This window comes from Rhinopithecus roxellana, chromosome 10 (genome assembly GCF_007565055.1).
Source record: "Rhinopithecus roxellana isolate Shanxi Qingling chromosome 10, ASM756505v1, whole genome shotgun sequence".
Classification (NCBI taxonomy): domain Eukaryota; kingdom Metazoa; phylum Chordata; class Mammalia; order Primates; family Cercopithecidae; genus Rhinopithecus; species Rhinopithecus roxellana.
The window spans coordinates 47,919,196-47,931,814 of record NC_044558.1 but is presented as its reverse complement, the minus strand read 5'-3'; the positions used below and the strand labels follow the sequence as shown (position 1 = coordinate 47,931,814).

The window sequence follows — 12,619 nt, the reverse complement described above, 5'->3', positions numbered from 1 at the left end:
TTGTAAAGACCACTGATGCCAGGAAGAAACTGCATCAACTAATGGGTAAAATAACCAGCTCACATCATAATGACAGGATCAAATTCACACATAACAATATTAACCTTGAATGTGAATGGGCTAAATGCTCCAATTAAAAGATGCAGACTGGCAAATTGGATAGAGTCAAGACCCATCAGTGTGCTGTATTCAGGAGACCCATCTCATGTGCAGAGACACACATAGGCTCAAAATAAAGGGGTGGAGGAAGATCTACCAAGCAAATGCAAAGAAAAAAAACAGCAGGGTTGCAATCCTAGTCTTTGATAAAACAGATTTAAATCCACAAAGATCAAGAGAGACAAAGAAGGCCATTACATAACGGTAAAGGGATTAATTCAACAAGAAGAGCTAACTATCCTAAATATGTACGCACCCAATACAGGAGCACCCAGATTCATAAAGCAAGTCCTTACAGACCTACAAAGAGACTTAGACTCCCACAGAATAATAATGGCAGACTTTAACACCCCACTGTCAATATTAGATCAATGAGACAGAAGGTTAACAAGGATATCCAGGACTTGAACTCAGCTCTGCACTAAGCGGACCTAACAGACATCTACAGAACTCTCCACCCCAAATCAACAGACCATAACATTCTTCTCAGCACATCGCACTTATTCCAAAATAGTTGGAAGTAAAGCACTCCTCAGCAAATGTAAAAGAACAGAAATCACAACAAACTGTCTCTCAGACCACAGTGCAATCAAATTAGAACTCAGGATTAAGAAACTCACTCAAAAACTAGAAAATCTAGAAGAAATGGATAAATTCCTGGACATGTACACCCTCCCAAGACTAAACCAGGAAGAAGTTGACTCTCTGAATAGACCAATAACAGGCTCTGAAATTGAGGAAATAATTAATAGCCTACCAACCAAAAACAGTCCAGGACCAGACTAGATTCACAACCGAATTCTACCAGAGGTACAAAAAGGAGCTGGTACCATTCCTTCTGAAACTATTCCAATCAATAGAAAAAGAGGGAACTCTCCCTAACTCATTCTATGAGGCCAGCATCATCCTGATACCAAAGCCTGGCAGAGACACAACAAAAAAAGAGCATTTTAGACCAATATCCCTGATGAACATCAATGGGAAAATCCTCAATAAAATACTGGCAAACCAAATCCAGCAGCTCATCAAAAAGTTTATCCATCACGGTCAAGTTGGCTTCATCCCTGGGATGCAAGGCTGGTTCAACATATGCAATCAATAAATGTAATTCATCACATAAACAGAACCAATGACAAAAACCACATGATTACCTCAAAAGATGCAGAAAAGGCCTTTGACAAAATCCAACAACTCTTTCGTGCTAAAAACTCTCAATAAACTAAGTATTGATGGAACGTATCTCAAAATAATAAGAGCTATTTATGACAAACCCACAATCAATATCATACTGAATGGGCAAAAACTGGAAGCATTCCCTTTGAAAACTGGCACAAGACAGGCATGCCCTCTCTCACCACTCCTATTCAGCATAGTGTTGGAAGTTCTGGTCAGGGCAATCAGGCAAGAGAAAGAAATAAAGTATATTCAATTAGGAAATGAGGAAGTCAAATTGTCCCTGTTTGCAGATGACATGATGGTATATTGAGAAAACCTCACCATCTCAGCCCAAAATCTCCTTAAGCTGATAAGCAACTTCAGCAAAGTCTCAGGATACAAAATCAATGTGCAAAAAACATAAGCATTCCTATATACCAATAACAGAGAGCCAAATCATGAGTGAACTCCCATTCACAATTGCTACAAAGAGAATAAAATACCTAGGAATCCAACTTACAAAGGATGTGAAGGACCTCTTCAAGGAGAACTACAAACCACTGCTTAATGAAATAAAAGAGGACACAAACAAATGGAAGAACATTCCATGCTCATGGATAGGAAGAATCAATATTGTGAAAATGGCCATGCTGCCCAAAGTAATTTATAGATTCAATGCCATCCCCATCAAGCTTCCAATGACTTTCTTCACAGAATTGATAAAAACTACTTTAAAGTTCATATGGAACCAAAAAGGAGCCCACATTGCCAAGACAATCTTAAGCCAAAAGAACAAAGCTGGAGGCATCATGCTACCTGACCTCAAACTACACTACAAGGCTAGAGTAACTAAAACAGCATGGTACTGGTATCAAAGCAGAGAGATAGACCAATGAAACAGAACAGAGGCCTCAGAAATAACACCACACATCTACAACCATCTGATCTTTGATGAACCTGACAAAAACAAGACATGGGGAAAGGATTCCCTATGTAATAAATGGTGCTGGGAAAACTGGCTGGCCATATGTAGAAAGCTGAAACTGGATCCCTTCCTTACATCTTATACAAAAATTAATTCAAGATGGATTAAAGACTTAAATGTTAGACCTAAAATCATAAAAAGCCTAGAAAAAAACCTAGGCAATACAATTCAGGACATAGGCATGGGCAAGGACTTCATGACTAAAATACCAAAAGCAATGGCAACAAAAGCCAAAATAGACAAATGGGATCTAATTAAACTGAAGAGCTTCTGCACAGCAAAAGAAACTACCATCAGAGTGAACAGGCAACCTACAGAATGGGAGAACATTTTTGCAGTCTACCCATCTGACAAAGGACTAATATCCAGAATCTACAAAGAAGCAAATTGACAAGAAAAAACAAAACATCAAAAAGTGGGCAAAGGATATGAACAGACACTTCTTAAAAGAAGACGTTTATGCAGCCAACACACACATGAAAAAAATGCTCATCACTGATCATCAGAGAAATGCAAATCAAAACCACAATGAGATACTATCTCACACCAGTTAAGAGTGGCGATTAAAAAGGTCAGGAAACAACAGGTGCTGGAGAGGATGTGGAGAAATAGGAATGCTTTTACACTGTTGGTGGGAGTGTAAACTAGTTCAACCATTGTGGAAGAGAGTGTGGCGATTCCTCAAGGATCTAGAACTAGAAATACCATTTGAGCCAGCCATCCCATTACTGGGTATACCCAAAGGATTATAAATCATGCTACTATAAAGACACATGCACATGTATGTTTATTGTAGCACTATTCACAATAGCAAAAACTTGGAACCAACCTGAATGTCCATCAATGATAGACTGGATTAAGAAAATGTGGTACATATACACCATGGAATACTATGCAGCCATAAAAAAGGATGAGTTCATGTCCCTTGTAGGGACAAGGATGAAGCCGGAAACCATCATTCTTAGCAAACTATCACAAGGCTAGAAAACCAAACACCACACGTTCTCACTCATAGGTGGGAATTGAACAATGAGAACACTTGGACAGAGGGTGGGGAACATCACACATCGGGGCCTGTCATGGGGTGGGGGGAGGGGGAGGGATAGCATTAGGAGAAATACCTAATGAAAATGATGAGTTAATGGGTGCAGCACACCAACATGGCACATGTATACACATGTAACAAACCTGCACATTGTGCACGTGTACCCTAGAACTTAAAGTATAATAAAAAATAAAATAAAATACCAAATTACCACCAATTACATTGCAATCAAAAAAAAGAGAGCTCAAACACAGGAAATGACATTCCTTCAGTAAATGCCTCATGGAAGCCAAGAGAGGCAGAAAACAGTTACATTATTTTCTCTACCAAAAAAAAAAAAAGTTTTTATGGTTTGCTTTAAAATGGGAGGCTGAAAGATTATGTGTATAACAGGATAAAATAATTCTTTATGAATTGGCATTTGGGATGGCTAAGGGTTGTCTTAAAATCTTTACACCAATTCATAATAATCTGTAGTAGAAAAGGCCATCTCACTGGGTGCAGTGGCTCACATCTGTACTCCCAACACTTCAGGAGCCTGAGGTGGGCAGATCACCTGAGGTCAGAAGTTCAAGACCAGCCTGGCCAACATAGCGAAACTCCGTCTCCACTAAAAATACAAAAATTAGCTGGGCATCGTGGTGCTTGCCTGTAATCTCAGCTACTCAGGAGGCTGAGGCAAGAGAAGAGCTTGAACCTGGGAGGCAAAGGTTGCAGTGAGCTGGGATTATGCCACTGCACTCCAGCCTGGGCGACAGAGTGAGACTTCATCTCAAAAAAAGAAAAGGTCATCTTGTTGCTACCCAGCTACCATATTGCCACTCAATATAAGAAAGGTCATCAAATATAAAGTCATACTTCTATTGAAATCCTCTGTACATCACCGATGTTTCTAACAAATAAGAAATCCCTATAATAATGTTTTCCATGGTAAATTTCATGTTATTTTATTAAAAATTTTAGGTTTTCTTTAATCTCCAAGGAAGGTGAAGGTATATTATACATGAAAGAAGTCTTTTGAAAACACATATTTTGACTTTACTAAATTTACAGGGGACAAAAGAGGTCAAGAAAGGAGGGAGAAATTAACCATATGTATTCCAGAGGGAGTCCATGCATCTTCGGTTTGCCAGCCTTCATGCCTGTCAACTCTGTTTGTAGATATTATTTATCCTGTTGTTCCATTTTTTGCTTATAACATTATATGTCCACTTTTCCCATCCTTATCTTTCTTATCACTGTGTGGCCCACGCCAGATACCTTCCCTCTTCATAGTACCCCTCTCTTCTTGGAGCTTCTAGAACCCCACTGTGATCATGTTTCTATTACACACTTTTATACCTTCTGTGTCACCTAAGCCACTTCTATGGCTTCAACTATAATTTTCAATCTTGTAACTCCTTAAATCTAAGCCTCTCTAGGCTTGTGCATGAGCTCCAAACCCTTATTTCTAATTTCCTACAAAACATTTTCACCTGGAAAGGTAGAATCAGAATCAGTACACTCAAAACTCAGGTCATCATCTCTGCCCATCCCCTTATCATCCAATGGTTCACTTTTCAATGACCAGCACCTAGTGGCTGAGCCTGGTATCTTCATCTTCCCCCTGTTCCAAGCAGTTGGTCATCTGATCACCTCAACTGTATATCTCACTTAATCTCTTCTGAGCCTGTCCCTTGCACTGATCAGTGCCTTATTTTAAGCTGTTATTATCTCTCACCCATATTTCTGCATGAGCCTCCTAACTAGCCTCCCAGCCTCTAGGTTTGAATTCCTGGCCTTCCCAAGTCAGCCTTCCCACTGCCATCACTGTCTTGAGTCATCTTGCCCTTGTCTAAAATAATTTGGTAAAAATCCCAGCTTATTATGGTATATGATGACCCTTGTGATGCCTGCTTACACTTCCTGTCTTGCCAACCCTCCAAGAGACCACATATTTTCCAAAACACTGGAAGACATACGTCATGTGCTCTCATGTCAATCTGTCTTTGCCTGTACATGTTCCTTCTACAAGAAATCCCCGTTTCTCTTGTTTGCTTGCTTCACTCCTATTCACTTTCCAAGATCCCAGTTCAAATGTCAGTTTCTCAAGGAAGAGTTTCCTAACCTTACCCATCCCCTTCTCCTTGATTGTTCCCCAAATCATCATGACCAATGACCAATCTGAGTCAGACTTTCCTACAACCTGGGCTTTTCGTCTGTCTCTGAAAACTCACTCCATTGTAGTACCACTGCCAATGACTCTCCCCACTTGACTTAGCACTAGGAAGATGGGAACTATGTTGTGTTTTGTCTCCTTATCTCAAATCTCAGCATGCAGATTCAGGGTTCAATATGTTCACTGGGTGAAGGAACAGGAAGGGTGGGTACAATCTGCTTTACTTGTCTCTGCAGATGTTTTCTTGCCCTAAGCCCTATACGCTCACCATCCTTTCCTAAGTGCTACTATATTTGAGTTTTACCACTAAGGGGATGTCTTCTAGATGGGAAAAATCACTGGCCACTTTCAACTAGTGTGTCCAGGGTCCTCTGCTAGTGAATTATAGAAGTGGAAGCCAAAGTCTTGACAGTGACCTTCAATGTCCTTCCCGACTGGCTCACTCCACTCCTATGACTTTTCTGACAACATTTCCTGAAATCCAGGCTTTACAATATTTCTGCTCCAATCACACAGACCTCCTTCCTAAACCTTGAGAATATAGGGCCGGCTCCCACCTTGGGGTCTTTCAATTTTCCAGAATGATAAATGTACCTCCTTCAAATAGCTGCAATTTCAGATCTTTGCCCAAATGTCACCTTTTCAGTGATGCCTTCTTTACCCCAGCCCCCTCAGACTTCCTATTTTCTGTGTTCCCCACTTTGTTTTGTATCTCCATAGTGTCTATAATCTGGCACACTATATTTTGTCTCCCGCTATGAATGGAAGCTCCCCCTAAGTAGGGATTTTGTCTATTTCATTCCCTGCCAAATCTCCAGCATCCAGTTCTCAGTACACAGCAGTTGCTCCATGATTTATCTTCCACACTAGGTAATGGTTTTCAAGTTTTTAAAAAGCAGAACAAAAGCAACAACAAAACAGACAACCCAATTTTTAAAATGGGCAAAGGACTTGAACAGACATTTCTCTGAAGAACATATACAAAGGCCAATACACAATGAAAAAATGCTCAACATCACTAATCATCAGGGAAATGGAAACCAAAACCACAGTGAAATATCACCTCACACCCATTAGAATGATTACAATTAAAAAAAAACAACAACAACAGAAAACAAGTGCCGGTGAAGACATGGAGAAATAGGAACCCCTCTCCATTGTTGGTAGGAATGTAAAATGGAGCAGCCACCGTGAAAAACTGTGGTAGTTCCTCAAAAAATTAAACAGAATTATCACATGATTCATCAAATCCTCCTCTAGATATATAGCCAAAAGAATTGAAAGCAGGGACTCAGAGATATTTGTTCACCTATGTTCACAACAGCATTATTCAGAATAGCTGAAAGGTAAAAAATTCTGGCTCACATTACAACATGGGTAAAACCTTGAGAACATTATGCTAAGTGAAATAAGCCAGGCACAAAAGGACAAATATTGTATGATTCTACTTGTGTGAGGTACCTGCAGTGGTCAACTCAGAAAGACAGGAAATAGACTGGTGGACACCAAGAGAGGAAAGAATGGAGAGTTAGTGTTTAATGAATACTGAGTTTCAGTTTGAGAACCTGAAAAAGTTCTGGAGATGATGATGGTGATGGATGTACAAATATATGAATATACATAATGCCACTGAACTATATGCCTAAAATTGGTAAATTTTATGTTATGTACATTTTACCAATTAAAAATTTAACAATTTTAAAAAAGAAAAAGCAGCTCAACTCGTCTTAAACTCAGTAGGAAGCCTAATAGGTAAAGCAGATAGAAGTGAAGGGGGCCACGGTTGGAGCCGGAAATGGAGCACCAGGGTGTCTCTACTCTGCTGGCCCCTTGCTCTTAGAGGACGGACCCCACAAAGATTGGGAACCACCACAGGGGAGGGTTACAGATCCATCCTAAAGTGCTTACGCACCGGTTTCACTGTTCTTAAGAACAAGAAGTTAAAAAGTCACCCCAGCTCCATTTCTAGAAGGAACTTAGTAAAAAGGAAAAATACCATCACCAACTGGCCTTGGGCCAAATGTCAACACTGACCGATTTTTATAGAGATCACTTATATCCCAGGGGCAGGGGGAAAATATCAGAAGAGCAACACTAAGTCACTGGTGCCCATATTGAATGATCATGAACACCTTACACTTTCCGAGCCCTTTCCCATAATAACAATCCTCAAAACAATCCTGTCAAGCAGGTATGAAAGGAATTATGTAATCTCCAATTCACAAGTGAAGAAACATAGAAAGTTCAGTCATAGAGAATAACCGAAGTGGAACTGACCTCAGGATAATCACTGACGCTTATTATAGATTTATTAAGACATTTGCTCAACATTTTTCATGGATTACTGCAGTTCACATTTCCAACCAGCCTCCTTCTACCATTTGGTAGTTACTGCTGTTACTCCTTTTTATTTTATTTATTTATTTAATTTTTTTGAGACGGAGTCTCACTCTGTCACCCAGGCTAGAGTGCAGTGGCGCCATCTCGGCTCACTGCAAGCTCCACCTCTCGGGTTCACGACATTCTCCCACCTCAGCCTCCCGAGTAGCTGGGACTACAGGCGCCCGCCACCACGCCCGGGTAATTTTTTGTATTTTTAGTAGAGACGGGGTTTAATCGTGTTAGCCAGGATGGTCTCGATCTCCTGATCTAGTGATCTGCCCGCCTTGGCCTCCCAAAGTGGTGGGATTACTGGCGTGAGCCACCGCACCCAGCCTGTTATTCCTTTTTAGAGTAGACAAAACTGAGGCTCAAAGAATAACCATCCCAAAATTAAGTAGCTAAAGTGGTAGACTGCACAGTCATCTCACTTCAGGGCCTGTGCACTTAACCATCACCATTCTATACTGCCCATCTGGGTCCTCAGCTCTGGTTTGGAAAAGGCCTTCCTTCAACCTAGAAAATATGTACAGTTGATAAATCCCCATAAGTCAACTTTAAATTAAACTAGTACTAACAAAATAAATCAATACTTATTATTCCCTGAGCATAGATGCAATGAGACACTATTACTTTTTTTTTTTTGAGACAAAGTCTCGCTCTGTCACCCAGGCCGGAGTGCAGTGGCCCGATCTTGGCTCACTGCAAGCTCCGCCTCCTGGTTTCACGCCATTCTTCAGCCTCAGCCTCCAGAGTAACTGGGATTACAGGCGCCCGCCACCACGCCCGGCTAGTTTTTTGTAGTTTTAGTAGAGAAGGGGTTTCACCGTGTTAGCCAGGGTGGTCTCGATCTCCTGACCTCATGATCCACCTGCCTCGGCCTCCCAAAGTGCTGGGGTTACAGGCGTGAGCCACCACGCCCAGCTGCAATGAGATATGATTTCTAAAACTAAGAAAAGATTCCTAGATCTTTTCAAATCCTATGAAAATTTTTACACAAAAATATCCTCAAGACAATCAGAATGAATAGTTACGTGTAGGTCAGTCCATTCTGTGTCTCCTGATTTTCCCAGGAAACATCTCTCTATAAAGCACATCATCTGCTGACAGAGTGTCGATGACTCCCCGTCCTTTGCTGAGAGCTTCTTCAGAGCTTTCTGAGGATATGTCTGCTTTGTTCTCCAGAAACTGGAGACAGGAGAAATATTTTGTGGTTTTTCAACATTGTTCAGTCTGCAAGGCCAACCCATGGGCTGCAAGAGTTTTGGGCCAATTGAAATAGATATTTATTTGGAAGAACATCAGCCACAGGCTGCAAATGGACAACTATCATGGGCAAGCAAGGAGGAGAAAGGGGCAGAGTCATGGCAGGGCTCAAAGCAACAGCCAGAGTTACTTCCATCTCTCATGAGAGGCTTTTGGACTATTTCCTTACAAAGACCTAGAAGTGGCTCCTCTGAAACCATCAAACATTATATTTATATATAAATTTATATGTAAATTACATATATTATATTATATCAATATATATATTTATATATAAATTATATATGTTATATTAATATATAATTTATATATAAATTATATATATATTTATATATAATTACATATAATTATATTATATCTATTATTTATATATAATTATATATATAATTATATTATTATATTATTTATATAATATATATATTATATTATATATATTATTTATATCTAATTATATATATAATTATATTATATATATTATTTATTTAATTATATATAATTATTTATATTATATATTATTTATTATAATTATATATCTAAATATATTTATATATAATTATATATATTATTTATATATAAATTGTATATACAAATTATATATATAAATTATTACAACAAGAGCTAGATACATATGGTGCGGGTATTTCATTTACTTTGTGTTAAAAACCTAACCACAAGCTGGTCATATGTGTGTCGCCTTCAGCTTGGTATGTGTGATGCCGTGACTACAGGCCCGCTACCCCACTAACTCTGGGGACACTGCTTTCTCACTTCCATTCCAGACTTAGGTGAAGCCCTAATGTCTTCCATCGGGACCAAAGTGTGTGCCATTCCTCTCACCTGAAAATCAAGGATCAAGAAAGGTCTTACCGAGTTCTCCTTCAGCTGCAGCCCTTCCCCATTGGGAAGGGAGGACCGTCTCTTGGATGAGTTCCTGTTTGGGGTTGAGGTCATAGCCCCTGCCTTCTTCTTCACAGTGAGCACCTCACAGCTAGCTTGGTCTTCATTGTGTGTACTCTTCCCGGCATTGATAACCCTGGAGAAGAAGCCGGAAAAGCTGGTCAGATGGATAAAGCTGAGGGCACAGTCCCTTGTCAAGGGTCAGCCAAGACAGTCTCTACAACTGGCCCAGAACTACAGCCCTGCTTAATGCAAAGAACATTATGGTCTTGGTATTTTATGTTCCAAATAAATGAAATTCTTTTAATGGCATTATGTTAGCACACACTAAAATATTTACTAAAGAAGTTGTTTTGAGACCTGTTCACCGGCAGGTGTCTGATAGATGTGATCAACTACACTAATCCATTTTAGTCAAAACACATGAGGCAATCACTCTTTCAGGTTAAGGAGCCCAAATGTTTCGGCAATTACAATGAAGACAGATAATCTGGCTCAGGGAATTCTGTTTCACTTCTCCAAGTGATAAACAGCAAAAGCACCATCAATCTTATCAAGGTACATGGCAGTAATTTACAGCATGTCGTAAAAATCCAAGAGAACAGAGAACCATATTTTACTACTGCCATACCCATTTTTGTTTTACACAAAGGCAAGCAAAGGAATCAAAGGTTTACTCTTTTAAAACTATTTTAACTTTGTCTTTTTTCATGTAGAATAATACTCATCACACTGGGCAATAGGCACTCTGATTTGGACTCCAAGACACATAATAACAAGGCACGTTGACACTGCTTTGCTTGAATTACTAAATGTTTTAAGCATAGAAATGCTTCAGGAAAACATGCTGCATCATTCATGCACCTTTTTCTCTATCAGGTGACTATAGACTCAATTCTTGGGTTTCCGCACCGCTGTCTTCTTAAGTAATTAAGCAGCAGCTAAAACAGATTTCCTTAAAGACTTCTCCTTGATCTGCCACTGGCTGCGTTTCCTTTCTAAAGCTTCAACAGTGTCACAGTCCTGACACAGTGAGTGTGGAGTTTATGGAACTCAGTAGCAAGGAAAGAAAAGGTGTTTGTTTTTTCTTTTTAAGGTAAGCTAAATAAAAATTCCCTCTATAAGTGTGGTGTGTACACTGCTCTATTAATTGAGTTGCACAGCCTCTTAACAGTTAAAATCATTATTTTCAAATGACTTTTTAAAAACCTTTTCATTCTACAATAATTATAGGCTTAGAGTAAATTGCAAAAATGTACAGTGTCCCATGTATCTTTTGACAAATTCCCCAAATGGTAACATCTTATATAAGACAGTGCAATATCAAAACTGAGAAAATGACATTGATACAATACTCTCTCCCAGACTCCTGACCTTATTCAAATTTCAACAGTTCTTACATCAAATAGCTTTTAGTACTAAAAACGGTATCAATTTCCATAAGCCAACACACACATGCCACAACCAAATAGGAAATGGAAAGCAAATTGAGATTTGAGTGCCACAAGATCTAAGCGAGCGTGTTTCAAGCACACTTCTGCCAAACTCGGGAACTCTATGGAGGTGTTTCAGACACTTTAACATTTTCTTTATTTTTAAAATGTATACACATTTTTAAAAAATGCAATAATTTAAAAGCTCATTCGCATCTGTACGTGTGATCAAATAAATGCAAGTTGACATTTTCTGGGCGGCTTTAGCATATTAAGCCATCTATCTTTTCAATTGACCATATCATTGATTGGAAGGAGAATTATTTTTTTAATTACTATTTGCAATTACTCATCTGAAAGTTCTAACAAAAAGATCTTATCAGTCATCTATTTCCTCAATTTCAAATTTCTGTATTAATCAAAATTGCTTCACTGGTCCTATCAGGTTTACTATGAATTTCAACTTAATAATATTTTTATAAACAAAAGCCTATGTTTACTCATTTCACATATTACAGTGTTTCCCGAGATTTGTCTTTAAGTAGACTGTTGCTTACAAAGTTTGACAATTGTTGTCCTGGGGCTTGTGTAAGGAGGTGGGCATCCTTGCTGATCTGAAGTCAAATTGGCCTCGGGTGCTTATCATACACTCTCAGGGGCTGAGCAGTGGGGAAAGGGAGGATTCAATGTCTATTTTCTTGCCCCACCTTCACTGTCTCTCCTCTAAGGAAAGACATTTTCATATGGCTTAAGGATAAAATGTAAATATTTAAGGACATAATGAGGCTACCTGTGTGATGGTGATTAATTCTACCTTTACTGCCTGAGCTAAGTAACTTAACCCAAGCTCCACAGCCAGGAAGTGGCACAGATGGTGTTCAGAATGAGCCTATCCTGGCCCCTAACCCAGCCTCTTCCTATTGTGCCCTGGGGACATCAGTCTATGACAGGCTGAGCTGGACTGTGGGGAAGAGGAGAGTAAACAAATCAGGCAAGGTCTGGTCCAGGCCTGAGAGGAAGGGGAATTCTTTCCCAGCATCTCTGGCTATTGGAGGAGTCTAGGAAAAAGGCCCAGGAAAGAGGAAAGTGGCTCAAATCTGCCTGTCCCTAGAGAAGCTAATGCTGTCCAGGCTAAGTCACTA

General features: G+C 39.4%; 1 protein-coding gene across 8 annotated transcripts in view; it reads right to left on the bottom strand.

The window, feature by feature from the left end:
- Window positions 1-12,619, bottom strand: part of PPM1H (protein phosphatase, Mg2+/Mn2+ dependent 1H) — a 348,124-nt gene that overhangs the window by 237,023 nt on the left and 98,482 nt on the right. For all 8 annotated transcript variants that reach the window (XM_030939327.1, XM_030939326.1, XM_010381118.2 and 5 more), the window contains exon 2: window positions 10,015-10,180. In XM_030939327.1, coding sequence (XP_030795187.1) covers window positions 10,015-10,180 — 166 coding nt within the window. The remainder of the gene's footprint in view (window positions 1-10,014; window positions 10,181-12,619) is intronic.